The 20,727-nt window shown below is 53.1% G+C and overlaps 1 protein-coding gene across 1 annotated transcript; it reads left to right on the top strand.

Annotated features, from left to right (window-relative positions):
- The first annotated feature begins 143 nt into the window (after positions 1–143).
- On the top strand, positions 144–9,830 carry FKBP6 (FKBP prolyl isomerase family member 6 (inactive)). The gene is made up of 8 exons (XM_034068969.1): positions 144–468; positions 1,859–1,948; positions 2,989–3,191; positions 4,303–4,422; positions 5,501–5,695; positions 5,988–6,097; positions 7,528–7,615; positions 9,501–9,830. The coding sequence occupies exons 1-7, from the start codon at positions 144–146 to the stop codon at positions 7,601–7,603; spliced, it is 1,119 nt and encodes a 372-aa protein (XP_033924860.1). The 3' UTR covers positions 7,604–7,615; positions 9,501–9,830.
- The last annotated feature ends 10,897 nt before the right edge of the window (positions 9,831–20,727 follow it).

Genomic DNA, 20,727 nt, shown 5'->3' with positions numbered 1-20,727 from the left:
TCCGTCAGAGTGCGCCGCAGCTGCCCATTGGCTGAGAGCAGCTCAGGGGCGTGTCCCTGCCCGAGGCGCGCGAACGCGGGGTGTCTTGGCGTGCGCACCGTGCTCGGAGCGCCATTGGTGGGAGCGCGCGGGGCTCTGTGGTGATGGCGAACGGCGGTGGTGACGCCCGTGGCCGTGGTCTGGTGCCGGTACCGGTGCTCGTGCCCCGTGTTGGTGCCCCGCGGCCGGCGGTGCATGGCGGGGCTGAGCGTGAGGCCCAGCGCGAGGCCCAGCGTGAGGCCCAGCCGCGGCCTTGGCCCGGGCCGCAGTGGAGGCTTCCCCCCGAAGGGCAGCCCCCGCCCGTGTCCCCCTTCCAGAGCCTGGTGCGGTCCCGGCGCCTGCAGGACCTGAGCGGTGACGGAGGGGTGCGCAAGCAGGAGCTGCGGCCCGGCACCGGGCAGGCCGTGCCCCGGGACGCCTCCGTGGCAGGTACCGCTGGGGCTGCAGGGCCGGTGGTGCTGCTGGCTGAGGTGTGGCCGGGCCCGTCCTGCCGCAGCCGCTGGGGCTTGGGTCTTTGTCGGGGCTGTGTGTGGTGTGCTGCCTGCCTCCTGCCGCCGGCCTGTGCTGGGGGCTGCATGACACCCTGGCCTGGCTCCCCTGGTGTGTTCTGCAGCACTGCTGTGCCCTGTTAGGTGGACACAAGATGGCGGCCTCCAGTGCCTGTCTCTTGAGCAGCTTGCTTTATAAATGGCAATTGTTGAATTTAATCTGTGGCGAGCAGGCCTCAGAGAATCTGACATCCTCAGAGCACACAGTGAAGTCAGGATCTCATGCTCATCTGCGGCATTTACATCTCAGTGCAAGGCCCTTGCTTTGGGCTGTATGACTGGGTGTGATGTGTCTGCTGAGGGAAATGGAGGGCACACAGTCTTGTAAAGGATCCCTTGAGCTTCTAATATGGAGGTGCTTGTGTCTGGCAAATCTCAGCACTCTGGATTTTAGTGTGAGGTCAGAACAAGAATTTAAAGTGTTTGTATTGCAGTATGGCTTTCTGTTTCAGAGACAGTCTGCTTTCCATATCAGTATTCTAACACTTGAGATACTCTGTTTAACTTCTTGTGGGTGACATTAAATGAAAGGGCATCTTGCCCTTGAGAGCAGCAGGGTTTATGGGTCCCACCTGTCTCACAGTACAGAGAAGAGCTTTGAAAGTTCCTGAAGTGCAAAGGCCTGGTGCCACATCAAGGAAACTGTACACTCGTAGACTGGTCTGGGTTGGCAGGGACCTTAAAGCTCATCCAGTTCCACCTCCCTGCTGTGGGCAATGACACCTTCCTCTAGAGCCGCTTGCTCAGAGCTCCATGCAGCCTGGCCTGAGCACTGCCAGGATGCATTACAGTTCTTTTCCTAACTGGTGAGTGCTGGCATTGCACACACAGCCCTCAGGAGAGTGGCAGGGCTCTGAGAATTACCTTGTACTTTTTGCCATTGGTTCTTTTCCCAGGCCTCCAGCTTTGGTTAGAAGAGGATTTGTTACATATTTTTGCAGATAATTGGGGCATTTTGATTTCTAAAGCTGAAGTTTCCAGTTCTTTAAAGCACAAAATCACATCTTTTAACTGGATAGGGATCAAGACTGTGAAGCAGCTGCCTTACCTGCTGATGGTGTTAAAGCAGCCAACTTGGCTACTTGGATGTGATCAGGTATTTGATATAAAACACAGGGTGGTTTGTGCTGCCTCTGCTGCTCTACAATAGAAGTAAAAAAGAAAAGCAGGATAAATTGGTGGCATTGCAAATCTGACTCCTGATGCTGCTGTTGCAGGAGATGAAATCAAACTCTTGCTTTTTTCCTCACTTCTCACTTTGGGCTCCACAGTGAAGTTCTCTGGATACCTGGAACACCAGGATAAGCCCTTCTGCACAAACTGCTATGGCAATTCTCCTGGGCTAATGAAACTTGGGAAAGGTAAGTTTGAGGCAAAACGTTTGTCTGGTGACTCAGAATTGTAAAGACCTAACCCTAACCTTTAAGTCATGCTGTTAAATGCTCCTTAGTGTTTTGGGGTTATTTGAAGCTTTTAAATCTTGTTAATGGAGTCTAAAAGCCTCCTACTTTGATGCGCGGACAGACTCCACAACTAGTTAAAGTTGTAAAGTAGGTATGGTTTTATTCAGCGCTGAGGTGCATGGGGATAGCTCCTCCAAAGCATGCACACCTCAGGGTTGTTCTCCCTTTACATTTATTCTCTTAAGGTATACACAGACACGAGGTTGCTCAATCTGCCTATACATATTTAGTATCTATCCCTGCTTCGTATTATAATGAGCCGGAAGGTCCTTTGCACCTGCACAGTGCCCCCTCTGGTCATGGGCAGGGGTCTGAGGATGGAGTAAATGAGTCTTCCTCTTGTGGTTAGAGGTCTTCAAGATGAAGTAAATGAGTCTTCCTCTTAAACTTTACACCTTTTAACCTTCAGACATGGCCTTAGGGTTTGGTCGGTGCCCAGTCTGCCTCTCCCTGGCTTACCAGTAGAACCAATCATCTGCTTTTGTCCCTTGTCAGTAGAACTGCATCTGCTTCTCCCCCTGCAGCAGTGATCAATGCCTTGGCAAGATGGCAATGGCAGGTACTTAGGACAGACAATACTTTTGTTTAAGCACAGGAATTCCTTTAACCCCCTTGTACAATTTCTCTGTATTACCCCCCGTACATTGGTCACCCCTGTATCAACTTCACATAGGTGATGGTCAATCTTGGTGGCATGGGGGTGCCCAGAGGCAGCTGCTCATCTCCTGGTGTTCTTAGATCACTGAAGAGAAGACACTGTACTGAGTGTGTGCTTGGTCCCACCACAGGCTGCCTTGGCAGGAGACAGTTGGCCATTGTAGCTGCTGAGATATGAGCTACCAACGATTTCTTCCTCCAGGCTTTGGAGAAATCGTTTGGTGTCAGAGGTGGGTTCTGTGTTTGTGATTCTCATGACCTTCCATGTCTTGTTGAGACAGACATTACGCTTTTGGGCCTGGAAGTTGGCTTGCTGACGATGAAGAAGGGAGAGTTGTCAAGGTTTGTCTTCACACCGGATTATGCCTATGGGAAGAAAGGCTGTCCTCCGCTCATTCCCCCAAGTGCCACGGTCATCTTTGAAGTGGAGGTGCTGGACTTTATGGACTCGGCTGAATCAGATGCCTTCTTTGAGTTGACTGCTGTGAGTTGCTGTAATAAGGTTTGAAACCTGAACCTGCTGACTAAACCTTTGTTGTCTCCTTCCAGTTGCTGAGGCGCATGCGTTGCATATGTTTAGCTTGCAGACACGTGCTTGCTCACACTGCCCGTGCTCACCTCCCCCTGTTTGTGCAGAGGGAGAAGCTGGGTGCTGCTTTTGTTTGCTCCTGGGTGCTGGAGTTAGGCTTCCATTCCATGGTTCTAGGATTTGTTTTTAGCTTTACAAGAAACCTCCTGCTTGCACTAGAGGGCACCAGCTTCCAGGAACTTCCCCGAAGGGACAATAATGAGGGGTCTGTAAAAACCCGGTGCAGTTGGCAGTGTTCCCCTTTGTTCCTGCGTCTTGGCTGCTTTCCCAAGTGCTCCTTCACTGTTTGCTTTCCTCCCCGCTGAGTTATAGTGCTATTGTTAACTGCCCCTGTTGGTGTAAAGGGTTTTTGGGCTGGGGAGGGGGAGGCTGCCTCCTCCTCCCCTCCTGCTGCTGCACAGGCTGGTTATTCCACACAGAACCCTGCGAGCAAACCACACGTGCTGCAGGAGAGCTCGCTCCCCTCCCTGCCAGTTGCCCCCCCCCCCGGTTAACTGACCCCTCTGAGGGGTTCAAACTTGCAAACCCAGGAGAAAACCTGGCTTGAATTTTATCCTTTATTATTGTTTTGATTTTGACATCCTGACGGGATGTCAGCCTGGTCTTGGAGCTGGCCTGAGGCAGCCGCCTGGGGGTGATGCAGAGCCATTAGGGCAATGGAGCCTTTCACAGCTTCAGCAATACTGTTTAACTGTGTGCTCTGTGCTGAGCAGGTGAGAGTTGGGCAGGATTCAAGAATCCATTCCTTGTTTCAGCCCACTGCCCACCCCGAGTCTCTTGGTTTCTGGCGTGATCGATAGTACCCTTCACCAGTTCAAGAGCAGGAGCATGTTTCAGCCTGGAGAAGGGAAATGCCACACAGAGGTGGCCTGGCTGGACACTGCTAGGGCCTTGGCAATGGCCTGGCTCCTGCTCTGTGAACTGAAAGGGATCGTGCAGGACTGGCCTGTCGGAGCTCTCTGCTGGCCTTTTGTTTGAGCTGAAACTCGGGTGTTTCTTTACACAGGAGCAGCAGGCAGCATGTCCACTCCAAAAGGTGTTGAAAGTGGCAGACACGGAGAGACGGTTTGGCAACTACCTCTACCGCAAGAGCCTCTTCGATGATGCCAAAGACAGATACAAAAAGGTATGGCAGCAGAAAAAAAATGTGCTTTCCATTGTAAAAAGCTGTGAAAGTGGTGATTGTGTAGTGCTAGCTCACCATAAAAAGTACAATTTAGACATCACATAATAGAATTGTAGCATCATTCCGTCGTCAAATGGCTTCATTCTATTTTCCAGGGTAGTTTGTTATTTAAGAACAGGTTGTAGACACCTGCTTTTGTGTGAGCAGCAGAGCTGAATGAAGGAGAAGGGTTGGGAGAAACAGGCAGAGCCCCTTCCCTTCAGGCTTGCTCCGTGTGGGCTCTAGCCGGGAAGGAAGAGTGTGTCTTGGGTGTGAGTCCCGTGTGGTTGCGTAGCTGACTGCTGAGCTAGAGCATTTCAGGGCAGCTTTGGCTGGGAGACCTCATTGTGCAGCTGAGCCTCGTGTTGCAGCAGCATTCTGATGAATGCTTTAAGAAGGAATCTAGAATCCCTTTGTCTGGAAGCAGACATCACTGGCACACTGTGCACTCAAACTTTATTTTTAGCCTTCCTGTTGGGAACTGCAGCACAGTTGAGGCTGGTGGGGGCCTCTGGATGCTGCTGAAATAAGGGCAGCCACAGCTGAATGTTGCCTAGGACTGTGCCCATTCAGGTTTTGAACATCTTCAAGGATGGAGACCCCACAACCTCTCCAGGCAGGGAAAGAGTCAGTTGTTCCCAAACTGGAATGCATCTGCCTTTGTTTTGGAGGTAGTGAGGTTTTGTGAGTTTTTTGCTTCCCTCCATTCAGAATTTTTCTTGCTGTTTTAGTAACAAAACTAATTTCAATTGCCTTTCTCCTTGTAGGATATCTCTGCATCTTTGTCCTTAATGTTTGAGCTGTGGGTGTCATTTTCTTATTCTGTTGCTTTCAAGTCCCCTGAGAGGTACTTCACCCTGTAGTGCTGTAGCTGAGCTTAGTCATGCTGATAATGCCATGTGGATTCATAGTTTTGAGTCTTACTATTCTTTAAGTGATCCAGGTGAACAGAAACATGGATGCAGCTGTCTGATGAGGTGGGCTTCTTGTTCCCATAGCAGATTTGTTGTGCCCTAGTTCTTTTTCCTTGTCTGCTCAGGCATTATCCATCCTTGGTCTCCGCCCTTCCAGTGAGGCAGAGCAGTGTCAGATCAATGCTTCCAAGCTGCCACTGCTCCTGAATCTCTCACTCATTTATCTGAAACTGAAGCGTCCTACCCAGGCTTTGAAGTATGGAGAGAAGGCCTTGGAAATCGACCAAAGAAATGCCAAAGCATTGTTCAGGTGTGGCCAGGTGAGCAAAACATGAATTCCTTTGGTAGCCACATCAAGGAATATCCTGGCTTGACTGAGTGTGGAGAGAACCTCAAATGGATTGAGGAGAACCACTACATTCTGGGCCAGGCCTTCTAAGCTGCCTCAGCAGCAGGGGAGATTTGCAGATCTGTCACACAGATCTCTTTTGGGGAGTAGTTCCTGAGCTACCTGGAGCTGGCTCAGAAATGTTTGTGCGTGTGTTGAGTCCTGAGGAATCGGGGTGAGTCTCTATTTATTGTGTGGCACATCTTATCTTCTTGCAATGGCAGGCTTGTCTCTGTATGACAGAGTACGAAAAAGCCCGGGACTTCCTGGTCAGAGCTCAGCGTGTACAGCCCTTCAACCATGATATTAACAATGAGCTGAAGAAGCTGGCAAGGTGAGAGAGCTCCTGTCATCGCTATAGAAGAGAGGGTGCTTAAACAGGCTGGAAAACCAGCTCAAAAATACTCAATATGTTTAAAAAAACCCAAAACAAAACACGAACCTATTGGTCAGTAAGTGACTTGGGGAAGTGCAGAAGGCTTCTCTCGGTGTGGAGACAGCTGATTCAAACATGTTGGACACAAAGTGGTTGCAGGTGATAAGTGAGAAGCTGAGAGCACTCCCTCATGCTGTACAGCATCTCTGCAGGATGTGTGTTATGCTCCTAGGGAGAAGGGAGGTCAGGGATTTGGATGGATTTGCATCTCTGTTAAAACTAGGGAGATGGATTTGTAGTTCTGTTGGAAGGCTTGCATTGCATCAAATCCAGAACGAAATTGTATTGTTCTGATCTCAGACATCAATCTGTGGCTCCAAATGAGGGGCTTTTGGATTTCCTGCAGTGGTAGGTATGTGAGCAGGCCATCCACAGTCCAGGTGGGCGTCCCTGACCTACTCTGTGTGGACAGATGTGGCAACATCTGTCTGAGACTTAACTGAAGAGACCTGCTGTGCTGGAATTTCACTGAGTGAAGCTCTTTTGAGGTTCTAGACAACTGAGGTGCTGATGGTAGGGGGTAAAGAGAGGATTAGCCAGTGTCACACTTGTGCTGTTTCTGGTGTGTTGCAAAAACCCCTTTGCTTTTGACAGTAGCAGATGCTGGAAAGCTGACTGTGTGGGCAGCCATCAATCCCTGGGACTGTGCCCAGACTGAGTCACCGTTTAGCTCAGGGATTCCTCACCAGTGAGACCTTGTTGCTAGTAAGGTGAGAGCACAGGGTGCAGAGGATGCTGTGCTTGGAGGAGCAGCAGTTAAAATGGAGCTGTCTGGGAAGCTTTTGCCACACTAATGTGACACTGTCAGGGAAGTGAGAGTGGAGGAGGAAGCAAATCCTTGCTATTTCCACTTAGGCCGGATGCAAATCCCTGCTGTCTCCTACCCATCCTCTGCCCAGATTCAGTCAATAGTGGATACTCTCGAGTAGGGCACTTGGGCTATGTCTCCTGCTATGTGCTTGCATAAGGAGTGGCCCAAATGAGGAGACAGAAAACTACAACACAGGACGTGGGTTCCTCTGCAGCATCACGTGCTTGCAGAATGGTACAGAAAGCATCTGGCTACCACAAATCAAACTATCTATTTAAGTTAATCGTTGCCAGTGAAGCAAAGACCCAGGGTCTGGGAACAAGGCACGATGTTTCCTGCTGTCCTTCCCTGACATGGCAGAAAGAAGGGGCTTGAAGGATCTGTGACTTTGCTATCAGCATGCTCCTGCATTAGGCTCATTTATTTATATAGAAACACTAAGATGTTTTCTGGTTGTGGCACTGGTGTGGGCAGGTGGTCCTCAGCCCATGCTGCCATGCTGTGCTCTGCCTTGCAGCTGCTACAGGGACTACATGAACAAGGAGAAAGAAATGTGCTGCCGGATGTTTGCTTCTCTCAACACTTCTGCCTGAGCAGGAACAAAGGTAATCGAGTTTTCTGGCTTGGTGGCATTTGAGTCACAGGTTTTGGGTGGCTCTGAGCACACAGACTGGCCAAAACCTGACTGCTTCAGGGTCAGCAGAGGAAGATGAGTAATCTGGTTCACTTTATAGCTAGTCCTGCTCTGAGCAGGAGGTTGAACTAGAGACCTGCTGATGTTCCTTGCAGCCCTAATTATCCTGTGATCCTGTGGTGCCTTTCAAGGATATATAATGAATGAGGTGTGGATTTTGAGCTTCATATGATGCTTCATCTTCTCATCCTTTACGCTGCAAAGTATCATTTTTCTTCACAGTTACTGCTTTTCCTGCCCTCTGATGAGCAGTCTGTAAGCCAGTGTGCTCTAAGGAGCAGCTTTCCCCATTTTGCTACTAGTAATTTAACTTGGGTTTGCAGAGCTCACTGCAGCTGAGCTGGCTGAGCAAGCTGCAGTGGCTGTGGCTGCTGAAAGGGTGTCCAAGGTTGGTTTGGAACCCGGTATTCTTGAGCTGAGAGAAGATGGAGCACCTCTTGAACACACCTCAGAACTTCTGTAGGAGACAGAGGAGGGGTTGTTTTGTGGAAAGGCTTCCAAGGACTTTTCTCATTTCTCTTTTTTGCTCCATCTGCTGTTCATTCTGTGGCTGATGGGGTGATGGGGCTGACTGTTGTGCAGTGCCTCAGTCCTGCCTGCACTCTGACACATGAGGAAAATACCCTCTGTGTCAGCGCTGCTCTGGGAGGATCTCAGAGGTGCAGCTGCAGCAGCAACATGAACTTTGTTAGCAGCCCCATCAAAAAGCAGCGTGAAAACGGGTGCTGTGTGTTTTATCCCAGGCGCTGAATGGCTCTGGGAGCAAGAGAGAACTCCACGTTGTGTGTCCCAGCACCACAGCTCCACTGCAGCTCTTGCAGTGTTGGACCAGTACTTGAAAGCAAACAAACTCCAGCAGGTTTTGAGGGAGGTACTGGTCTGTCTGCAGCAGAGGGACAGAGCAGGGCGTGACTGGGAGAGAGGCACTGCAGGAGCCTGTGAGCTTTTGGCAGCAAGGTCCATGTAACCGTGTAGGAGGTGAGGCAGGTGATCCAAGTCCTGATCAGTGACCCAAGAAACTTTCCCCTTTGAAATGAAGAGTGTGGAGAGGAAATCACAGCTTAGAAACAGCTTTGGCTTATACTCTGTGCCTGGATACTGGTTTTCTTCTGCTGAAGCTCTCATGAGCCTAGGGAGGTAAAGAGGCTTCTCTGGGAAGGGAATCTGTCACCTCCTCAGTGTGTGCCAGGGCTCCAAGACTGGTATGGACCCAACCTCGAGTGATAGTGGTGGGGCAGGGGAGCTAATGAAGAACAGAGTGCTGCAAGGGCTTTGTGATCCATTGGCAGTGCCGCAGCAGTGTGACCAGCCCTCCTGCTGGTCCTGTCTTACAACCAGGGAAGAGGGGAGCAAGTAAATATGGTCAGAAGCAGTAGGAATCTCAGATGAGGAGAATGGTGAATCTCCAAGCAGACACGGGCTATCTCCAACAGCAAAGCACAAGTATCCAGCCACTGGGTTTCCCAGAACAGGGTCAGAGAAGTGCAGGTGCTGGGCAGTACAGATAACCCTGGACAGGAAGGAAGGTTGGTCTGATGCATGTTCTCAGGGTTTCTCTGAGGATGAATATGGTAGTTTTGAGTTCTTGTCACTGCAGACTCCATTTCCTCCAAGTCCGATGTTAAGAAGTTGTATGAATTGCATGGGGATCTCCCTGTGCCTGTTCCACTCATGCTAATCCACAGGAATCTGGGTGTTTCAGGGCTGCTGTGGACATGTGCTGGTAACAACGACCATTTAATGTGAAAAATGTATAGGTGATGCCTGAGGGACACTGTCATGTTCTGTTTCCTTAGGGCCTTGCCAACTTGCCTCTTGGACTGGAGGGAGACCCTCTGGGCACACAGGCATCTCTTCCGTGTTTTGGACACAGGGCAAGAGCACTGTCTTGTTTTGAGAGTGTGTTTGTACACAACCTGGTTTTCCTGAAGCTGATTTTGTTTGCCACATTCTGAGGCTGTTTCCGGAAGACACAAGTCCTGCTGCTGGAGGGAGGAAGGTGTTCCCTTGCTTCTCCCCAGCATGCTTGTGGAAGGAAACTCTTCTCTGACATCCTGCCTCTTACAGATTCTGGGCTGCTTGTAGGGAATCTGTACATGGGCTGTGATGCCATCAAGTTCTGCATTGTTTATACAGGTTGTTCTTTAGAAACTTTATTATTGTTCTGAGAAAATAAACCAACCTGAGAACTAACACAGGGTTTGTGCCAGTTCATTGTGCAGGAGTGATTAATGTCTGTCTCCAGGTGTAAGGAGTTGGAATCTGGAAATCGCATCTGATTTGTTGCTCTTCTTGAGCAACAACATGTTATGCTCTTTGCTTTGGCTGAATGTTCTGTGAATGTGGATACTAAATGTCATGTTACCTGAGAACGCCAGCTTTATCCCCTACGAATACTGCTGACTCCTCTAAGTTCATGTCTGTTTCCTTGTGGAGCAACATCTGCTGTGTGCTCCCCTGTGAACATTCACCTTCATGGCGAGGCTGAGATTCCTTAAAATCAGATGCTTCTGAGACAGACTGAGACAGTGGCAGGTAACTACAAAGCTAAGCAAGAGCAGGAAACCTAGAAGGCGGCAAGGGAGTGTTTGATGGCCACCCCGAAGTGAGGAGTCGGGGCAGCCACACAGACTTTGCCCCCCCCCCCCCCAAGACTGTGCCGACTCCATTAGCCCGGAGGGTCGGCAAGAGGGCGGCACGACCCCTCCATCCTCGGGCGCTGACAGCTCCCGGAGGGACAGAACCAGGCTGGATCCGTCTGGGGAGCGCTGCCCGAGGGAGCCGGGGGGGGGAGAGAACAGAGCCCGTGGAGGTCAGGGCCACACCGCGGCCATGTGCGCCCCAAGATGGCGCCGAGCACTAAGGCGAAGGGCGGACACCGATCCGAGCGGCATCGGGATCAGTGCGCATGCGGGGCACACATCCCCGAGCGGAGGGAGGGGCGACCCAAAGGGGAGGAACGGCCCCGCCCACCGGAGGAGCGGGCGGGGTTGGAACCCGAGCGGAGGGAGGGGCGAACGCAGAGAGGTAATGGCCGACCCGCAAAGTGGGCGGGGCCGGAGCCCAACAAACAGACACCGCGAACCGGAAGTAGCCGTCAGTCGAGTTCCGGTTCTGAACCAGACACGGGTGGGACGAGGGGTTCGCAACCGGTTCAAGGTTAGAGGAGGAGGAAACAGAGATAAAATCAGGAGCCAAAGGATTCCCACCCACACTACAGAGGGAGCACGAGGGGAAGAAATCCTCTGACAGACTGGGAGAGAACACAAACTGCGTGTGCCGAGCGGAGCTCAGCAGCCACATGAACGTTCGGGCCGGGTGGCACCTGGGGAACACAGGCACTATTCGCCAATAAACCCCAAGGACATACAAGTGATTGTTAAGGCAATTGCAGATAAAGGGCTTAACTCTGCCATGAGTTTCTATCCACAGGACTGGATTATCGGACGTCCCTGTAACCCATATACCCCGGTGACAAGAGAGGACGATAAGCCAACAAGCATCCAGCCTGCACCTGAGAGTTCTGCACCGATTAGATCCAAACGACAGCCAACGCAGTGCCTTTATATACTGAATAAGCTCATGTCGTTTGTAAAGAGCCGGCTAGAGAGAGTTAACATCATGTTAGTAGAACTCCGGCAACTGCTTTAAAAAACGCAGCCAACAACTGCTTAAAAATGTTCTTGTTCAAAATTTCCTTTACTTATCCCCAGTTATACCCTGTTATTCCCAGTTATCCTCCTGCTACCTCTTGCTTACTGTGCCTTATGTTTTCTATCCAAGTTTCTGATATATATGCTAAGTCTGTTGTAGAGCAGAGCAAAGGAGTAGAATGCATTTAGTATATTTTTACAATATATATATTCTTTAAGATTGTTACATTTTAGCCAATTTAATTAAGCATAGGGAGGGGGGAAATGTAGGCAGATAGGGCCTGGCGGCCGGACGATATCATGCTGTACGGAAAGATAAGACCCCTCTCCAGGTAGCCAATAGCGTTTAGGTGATACCAGTTTTACAATGCAAGCAGACGGAAATGACATCGTAAACCTAGGCTATATAACACCATGTTCTCTCTCAATAAATGCCATTTGCCATCCACCACATTGGTGTCTGTGAGCATTTGGCCGTCACGCTGCTCCTGAACCAGGTCCTCACGCCTCTGGGAGGCAACACCATGGAGGAGGAACCTAGAAATATGAAACGATGTTTTCATGGTGTCTATCCTGCTGTGTTCATCTAGGATGGAGAATGTCTTCCAAATACCATTCATTGCCTTGTTGACTTGCTGGGCAGGGAGAGTGGCTGCTGTCACTGTGTGATCCGGGGCAGCCTTTTGCCAGGAGAGAAATGTCTGAAGTGTTCTTGTTCTGCTGGTGCCTTTATGGCTTTTGGGTTCCTTACCACCCCATTGATGGTGTCCTCATATAAAATGCCCTCTCAGCAGGATGTCTGAAGTGAGAGGGGGAGGTTAGGAGAGCGCTGGATTGCAGCACCTTGCAGGCACGTTTCGGAGCCTTGCTGCTTGTCTGGCTTCTTCTGGTCCTCTGTGCCTTTGGAGGAAGGATGACTTGGTCTTGGAGAGCAGGTAAAATCCTGCGGTGCTGCTGCTCTGAAGAAAACTAAAGGGAGTGCAGGGTTTGGGTTTTCTTATCCATCCCCTAAAAACAATCCAGGGATTGGGATTTCCCAGATCTGCTGCCCCTCTGCTTCCCCTCCACTCTTACCCCCACCCCAAGACTCCAGCAGCCTTCCCGATGCTCAGCAAGGAACAAAAGAAGTTACACGATAGCAGTTCTCTTAACCACACACTGATGCTTTGTCCCGGTGAACAGCCTGGAGCAGTAATGCACCTGAGCAGTAAGTGCTGTGTGGAAAGTTGTCAGTGAGACAAGGAGAAGAGCAGAAGCCTGAGCTCTTGTTCAATGCCTGCCTTCTGGAGCTTGGGCTTCCCAGCCAGAGCTGCAGGGCTTCCAGCTGTCACAGGCAGCCTTGTCCCGTCTGCTCAGCCTTGCTCCGGTTCCGAAGGGTGTTAAGGGTGTCTCACCTGAGCCCCGTTGGGCTGGAGGCACGAGAAGGTGGATGTGTGGCCGAGTCCTTTTTCCTGGGTGGACACTAGGTGGCAATGCCTCCCTCGTAATGCGTTGCCGAAGGCCAGCGGTGCAGGGATTCTGATGGGCTTTATAGCTGGGGATTGATCTTTTCCTGTACAAGTTGTTCTCATAACCAACTGCCTTTGACCCGGAGCTGATGCCTCTTCCCTGCCAGCAGCAGAGAACATCGTGCTTCCAACTGTTGGGATACGATGGGTCTGAAGACGTGGAAATGGCTGAGTTTCCAGCAGGAGACAGCTGAGCCTTTCATGCAGCTTCCTCTGTTCTGACGTGGGCAGTGCTGGCATTTCCCTGACAGCCGTCGGTGCTTGGGTTGAGCGAGCATGGGCAGCTGGACCTGCACATGGAAACTTGGCACATCCATGGCCATCCATGACCTTGTGAAGGCAGAACCTTCTGCTCCCACCCTGCAGGGACAGAGCTGTGTGTGGAAGGAGCTGTGCCTGCTGACTGAACCCCTGTCAGTGGGGGGGTCATGGGGAGCAGTCTGCTCCTGCTGCTGGCACTGCACACGGCAGGAACAGCGAATCCCCTTCCCGAGCTGCCACCCAGTCTGGGCTGGTAAACTGTGTTTGACCTGGAGGCTGGCTCCAGTTTACTGCAGTGTGAGAGGCCTGGTTAACCCGGCAGTGCTGGAGCGCTTCTTCCCGTCCCTTTTTACCAAACAATGGCTAAAACCTGACTTCTCTGATGGTTTTGTTTGTTTTGCTAAAGGAAGAAACACAAACTTGCAGGCTCTGGGTGAAACCAAAGATGTGTTTGGATCTTGACTTGACATTAAACCAGAAATACAAGTCCTTGAGCAAAACAGCCAAACATCTGTATGGAGATCCCTGTTTGCTGATTGGGTTATCAGAAAGCACTGACCTTTGAGGAGTTTGCTACTGGCATTTTTTGGTTTTGTTTTTGCCTGAAATGCCTCTTTCCCCCATTAAAAAGCTTGACAAACATCTTCATCATGTTCCTGGGAGAAACTGCTCCAAAGGTTGGTTACAGCTCAGAAGTGGTCTTGTATTTCCAGTCTGGGTTTACGGACTGTTAGCCTGTAGCTCTGTGCTGAGCCCAGTGTTTACTCAATTAAAACATCATCTGATCTCAAGGATGCTTTCCCAGCGCCTCACCTGAGCTGAGCTCTTGGGCAGAAGCTGTTCCCTGTGAGGGTGCTGAGGCGCTGGCACAGGGTGCCCAGAGAAGCTGTGGCTGCCCCATCCCTGGCAGTGTTCAAGGCCAGGTTGGACACAGGGGCTTGGAGCAGCTGCTCCAGTGGAAGGGGTTGGAGCTGGAGGAGCTTTAAGGTCCCTTCCAACCCAAACCAATTGGGGGTTCTGTGGTTCTATGCAAACCAGCCACGTGTGTCAAACAACCCAAAAAGAGCTTGCCTGGGCTGCAGATATCCTTGGAGGAGCTTAGGCAAGAGGGAAGCAGAGCCAGCCTGGGTGTCCTGTCTATGGTACCATCCCCAGGAGCAGCTTTCTGCTCCTGCCCTGGTAACTTGCAGGGTTCTTCCTAAAGCTGGAGACAAAACCCGATGGATTTTGCAAAGCCCAGAGCAGCAGCAGTACAGTGAGATGATGACATGGGGGTTTGGCTGCACCCCATGACCCAAAACCCACCCAACAGAGAAGAAGCTCCCATAACCCTGCGGATGCTGGAAACACCTTTGCCACTGAACACTGGATGGGTTTGCATCTGGAAACAGCAGCCCTGGGGTGCTACTGGCCCCTGGGGAGTCTTTCCCCTGCCAAGGGAGTGGAAACCCCCTTAGTGACCCAACTACAGGGGTTGTGGGCACAGGAGAGCACAACCCTCGCTGCCGGCGCGCTGGGGAAGAAAGGGATTTCTGTGTAAATGCTATTTACCTTTGGGTTTCTCACTTCCCCTGGCGCAGACAATCCCAGCCCTCAGCGCAGTGCTGCATGAACGGGCTCTTCAGTGTATTTTTGGGAGAAGGGGAAAAAAAACCCTCTGTGAAAAGAGCCTCTTTCAGCTAATAATGAAGTGAATATTATATTAAGAGTGAAAACATATTCAGGGTAACTTACAGAGCGAGACAGAAAACCTTTTCATAACACCCTGGCCACAAACACAACTGCCAATTAAACCGACTTCATGCGCTGGCCTGTGCCAAGACAAACGAGGGGCAGGGAGCGGAGCACGATGGAGCCGGTGCGCTCGGTGCCCGCCTGGGCTCGGCCTGGCTGGCAGCACTGAGGGGTTTCCGCTCCACTGACGTTCAGAGGCAGCTGTGGAAATGAAGAGGTGAGAGCCACAGGATCATGGAACCCCAGACTGGTTTGCACCTTAAAGCTCCTCCAGCTCCAACCCCTGCCCCGGGCAGGGACCCCTTCCACTGGAGCAGCTGCTCCAAGCCCCTGTGTCCAACCTGGCCTTGAGCACTGCCAGGGATGGGGCAGCCACAGCTTCTCTGGGCACCCTGTGCCAGCGCCTCAGCACCCTCACAGGGAACAGCTTCTGCCTCAGAGCTCAGCTCAGTCTCCTCTCAGGCAGGTTCAAGCCATTCCCCTTGGCCTGTCCCTACATCCCTTGTCCCAAGCCCCTCTCCATGTTTCCTGCAGCCCCTTCAGGCACTGGAGCTGCTCTCAGGTCTCCCCTTCTCTTGTCCAGGCTGCCCCAGCCCAGCTCTGTCCCCTGGCTCCAGAGCAGAGCTGCTCCAGCCCTCGCAGCAGCTCCATGGCCTCCTCTGGCCTCCCTCCAACAGCTCCAGGTCCCTCTTGTGCTGCTGCCCCAGAGCTGGCTCAGGGCTGCAGGGGGGGTCTCACAGAGCACAGCAGAGGGGCAGGATCCCCTCCCTGAGCTGCTGCTCACGCTCTGGGGGTGCAGCCCAGCACACGGGGGGTTCTGGGCTCAAGCACTCACTGAAGCTGGGTCATGGGGAGCTTCTCATGGACCAACATCCCCAAGTGCTTCTCCTCAAGGCTGCTCCATCCAGTTTCCCTCAGGCTTAGTGTGGGTGTGCAGGGCTGAGAGGCAGCAGCGAGCCGGCAGGGCAGGCGCCGGCAGCACTATGTCTTCCCCCTGTTCCATTGCCACCATTCCTCACCAGCCTGTGAAACACATTAGGGCTGGTGCCATTCACTGATGAGTATTCCATACTGGCCCTAACTGGGAACAATTAGCAGTTGTTTTAGCAAATGCGTGTCTGTTTGTCAGGGTTCCCAGCTCTGAGTGCAGACACAAGCATCCCCTTCCCCCTCTGGAGCAGGGGCCAAAGGAGCTCCCTATGGTTAAAGGTGCTGTTGGGGGAAGTCCAGCTTGTTGAAGGCTGAGCATCCCCAGCCCCTCAGCATGCCTGCTGGTCCCCTCCGGGCTGGTGGCTGTCCCCAGTGCAGGTGCGAGCAGGTCCCTGCTCTGTGCCTTGCCCAGGTCAGAGAGAAGCTACAGCTCTGCTCCCTGTTACATCTGCTCTCTGGGAGCTAGAGCCACACGAGATGCTGCTCCAGTCAACGAGGACCTTGTTAACTGGGAAGGAGGGGGACAGCAGGAGGGGAGACTGCTTTGGGCAGTGGGGAGCTTACACCTTGGCCATTGACTGTGTGGCAGCCCCCAGCCTGGCCCCCCAAGTGCCTGGGGGTCTGCTCCCCACCACAGAGCAGGGCTTCCCTTGCTCTCTGGGCACTGGCAGGGAAGTGGGAACTCTCTGATGTTCCTAGACTTCTATTTCCAGCTTTTGGGAAAAGACAGATCAGACTTGAGCTGGTTTTCTGGGGTCTGTGCCCTGCTCCCCATGCACACCTCGTGTCAGGTGTACCTCAGTGCCTCCCCTGCCTCTGCCCCAGTAAGGAGCATCCTCTTGCATAAAGCCAGACAGGAAACATGCCTGGAAGACTGAGGGGTCCAGAGAAGGTAATAGAGAAGGTTGTGAAGGGATGTGGACAAAAGAGACTCCAAATCTGCTTTAAGACAGGACTGAAAGCTGTGGTTTGGTTCTTGACCCTGCTGAGGAATGGGAAGTGCTGCATGTGCTGCCCAGTACAGTGGGGAAAGGCAATTCCCAGCTCTGCTCCCACGGATGCTGGTACTTCCCTGGCTTTGTAAGCAGCAGAGATGCTGCATGCTGGTGAGGCTGGTCCTGAAGGTGAGGAAAGCTGGAGCCAATGCACACCTGTAAGACCTGGCCTGGGAGCAGCCCAGGGAAGGATGGGTGAGGAAACCACCGGGGCTTCCTCAGCAGCACCGACCCTTTGTCCTGAGCATTCTCCCTCTTGGAGCTCACATTACTCCATGAAACCCACAGCGAGCCCCAAAACTGTCTCTCTGCAGCTCAGGGCATGTGGGGTCCTGCTGGGGGGGGGACACTGGAGATGGCAGGAGCTGGGGCTTGCAGAGGGGCTGAGCAGTGGCTCAGCTGCTGGGACTGGCTCTGTTTTCCATGGCCTCACATTTTCCTGTGCTGGAGAGTCTGCAGAGAAGGTGGAAAATGCAGCAGGAGGGAGGGGAGAGAGGGCAGAGGGAAGGTGAGTGGCCTGGTGGGGAAGGGTTTGCTTTGCCAGGGTGTTTGCACCTTACCCAAGGCAGACGGCTCTGCTGGACAGTGTGGGGGGCATGGACATGGTGCCACCAAACCCTGTGGCTGCTCTGCCTCCCTGGCTCCCACGGGATGGGCTGGCAGCCCTGAGGGCCTCATGCAGGCTGGGGATGCTCAGAGGGTACCGGGGACTTGTCAGGCCAGAGGACGTGGGGATGGGCTCCAGTTTGCTGCCATGCTGCAGCTCCCTGCCATGGCATCTCAGCAGGGACCAGCTCAGCATCACCCGTGGCCACCCGAGGCATCCCTCTTGCCATGCAGACACCCAGGACTGCTGCTTGCTCAGCACATTGCTGCTTCTGAGGGGTGGCAGCAAACCTGACTCTAAGAGGAGCCGTGAGCTGGGCACAGAGTGGCTTGAGCCCACCTGGGAGGGCAGCCGGGCTCTGCCCTCGGTGCTGACCTGCATGGTGGGATGGGGCATTTCCTTGGCCCCTCTCTGCTGGAGGGATGTTTGCTTTGCAGGGCTGGGGTTTGGAAAGCTGGAGAGCAGACAGTGCCTGTGGGATGAGGGATGGAGAGGGGAAAAGGTAACTCAGGGGTACCCCAGGGCAAGGCAGAGGGCAAGAACAGGCAGGTAAAACATCAAAGGAAGACTGAGTTCACGTTTCATCCTCTTTCAGCAACTTGAGGGGTTGCTTTCTCCTGAACCCTTTCATTCTTTCCTCTTCTCTTACGTCCCATCCTCACAGCCATCTCCATCTCTTCCCTCCCGCATAGCTGGGGTCCCAGCTGGGTACCAGCTATCCTGCCTTCCCTTCATCCAGCAGAAGCTTTTCATGATGTCTTGAGCAGATCCAGCAGCACCCAGGGAGCTGGGACCCATGTCTGGCAGGGCTCTGGGAGGGGATGTTACCTCCAGATACTGACCTTCCTGATAACAGCCATTGAGCCTCCACCCTTCCCCATCTGCTCCAGTGACCTGGCATGGCCCCAAGGCTTCGTGCCGGAGAGGGGCCGGGGCCAGGGATGGAGCAGAGTCCTGCAGCCCACCAGGGCATGGGTGACCCCCTCACAGCCCTGGTGATGCACCAAGGAAGGACCTTTCCTTAGCTCAGGACTGATGCCCACAGTGGGGGGGGGGGGGGTGTTTGCCACAGCAGCCTGGCCTGTAAGGAAAGGGGGTGGGAGAGGTGGAGGGAGCAGAAATCCTCACAGATGATTTGTTTCTCCCAGACTATATTTAGGCACCATTGGCAAAACCCAGAAGTGCTGAGTTCTGCTGAATAAATACAGGAGCTGTGTGGTTCCTTCCCCCCGAGGAGAACAGGATTAGTAAGTTAACAGTAAACTGTATTTTGGTTTGACATACCTGAGGGTTTCCATTCCAAGCTGAGCTCTTGATGCCATGATGATGGTGATGGACCTAAGGCAGCACTGCCCCATCTTGTGAAAAGGGAAGGAGGCAGCGGACCCACCTGCCATGGCACTGGCTTAGGGTTTGGGCTCAGCTTTGTGTTCTGGAGTATCTTCATAGATGTTTGCATATTGGGATGTTGTTAAGCAGGTGAAGCTGATGCCGCTCCCATAGCAAAGTCCTTCCCTGGTGGGATGCAGAGCCCTGGGCTCCCTGTCCCCCAAAGTCATCAACTGGCTCCACTGAGATGTCAGCATCTGTCTGTTGTAGAAATAAGGCACTGCAGTAATTCAGGTCCTTACTAAAGCAGCTCATCCAATGTAGCTCTTCTCCAGAGAGGCCCATGTGGGGGCTTTGATGGAAATCGTTGCACGACAGCAGCACCCTGGTAAGCAGATCAGAGACAGCTGAAGAACTGCCTGAGCTGCTCCTCTGACCAGGTTAGAGATGATGGTGTCAAGGCATGCTCCCCATGGAGAAGAGGAGAGAGGAACTCAAGGAGGATTCAGTTCAGGGAGAAGGATGCTGGTACCAGGGGGTTTGTCAAGAGGAAGAAGTGACCCAGCCTTGGCTAAGAACCATCAGAAATAGGGCAGTGACCTGAACATGGACTGATCTGGGGCCTGGGAAGAGAAGAAGAAATTGAACATGGTGTTTCCCAGCACTGATGGATTCTGTCCAGTAGCAGGGATGAGGCTGAGGTTGCAGGTGTGTGCCAGGGGCTGCAAACACAGGAGCCAGGGCTGGGCTGCTCCAGCCTGCTCACTACTGAGCTGTGCTGGAGGAGCTGAAACCAGCACAACCCAAAAGCACTGCAAGTGCCAAACTGCTTCCCAGACCACCCTGATGAGTCCATGGGGCTTGGAGGGTGCGTCTGCATCCAGCTACCACAGCAGCGCTGGAGCTCCCAGCAAGCACAAGGCAGGCTTCAACCACAGCACCGATGGCGTTGCCAGCAAGTGGGGGCTGGCAAAAGGCCACACATGCTATGGGGCACCCACGGGAGGTTGCCAGGTGACATCCATTGGGATTGCACTGGAGATCTTTGGTTTGACACAGGTTGAACTGGTGCAGGTGTGCTTGGCCCGTGGCACATTCAGAGGTGTCAGAGCTATGCACAAGAGCAAGATGGGGATGCAAGTGGCCAGGGTCCCTGCCTGGCACATCAAGACCCTTGCTGAGCGCTTACAGCACCAGGTCTGCAGAGCTGCCTCCTGGATTGCATTTGCTGGGACTTCAGCTGCTCCTTGGAGAGACACAAGGAATTGGCACAGAGCTGGAGAGCATGGACATCCCATGGGGCTCAGCTGCCATGGGGCCCCATCCCCTGGTGCAGTGGGGCTCAGCCCCAGCCCATGTCCTGCCTGGCTTCAGGCTGCCCCATCGTTCTCCTCCTCCTCTGGATCATATTTATTTATACGGTGAATGTAATAAAACTCCACCAGGAAACGGAGGCGATTCCCTGCCATTCCATGCAAGCCGGCCCTGGGCTGGGGCGAACAAGGAGGCTCATTGTGCGGCACAGCCCTGCCTGCCAGCACCGAGCCACCCGCGGGGCCGTGGGGCGAAGAAAGGGCTGTGTGTGTCTGTGCTGCACTGGGGAAGAAGCTTCACTTTGGGGGCAAGCAGGGCCAGGGATGAAAGGGCTCCTGTGCTGGCTTGGGACGTCCTCAAGGAGCCCCACATGGCTTCTCCCAGCACAAGGTGCCTCCTCTGCCCATCCTTGTCTGCCAGCAAACAGGGCTGGGCACTGCAGGTCAGCTGGGGGGCAGACGGTCACCCCATGGCCCAGTCTGGCATCTCTGTGATCTGCTCTTCCCAGGCTGAGCCAGCTGGGAGGCAGCTCCAGCCCTTCACCCACCTCCATCAGGAAGCTGCCATCAGTAGGGTTCAGAGTGAACGCTTGCTGCCAAAGCCTGCGTGGGTCTTCCCCAGGGTGAGTATGGGTGAGTGATGTGGCTGGGAGCAGGACATGGTTCAGTTCAGTTTCTCCTTTAGTGGGAGAG

This window comes from Melopsittacus undulatus, chromosome 13 (assembly GCF_012275295.1).
Source record: "Melopsittacus undulatus isolate bMelUnd1 chromosome 13, bMelUnd1.mat.Z, whole genome shotgun sequence".
NCBI classification, from domain to species: domain Eukaryota; kingdom Metazoa; phylum Chordata; class Aves; order Psittaciformes; family Psittaculidae; genus Melopsittacus; species Melopsittacus undulatus.
This window is presented reverse-complemented; position numbering and strand designations above follow the sequence as displayed.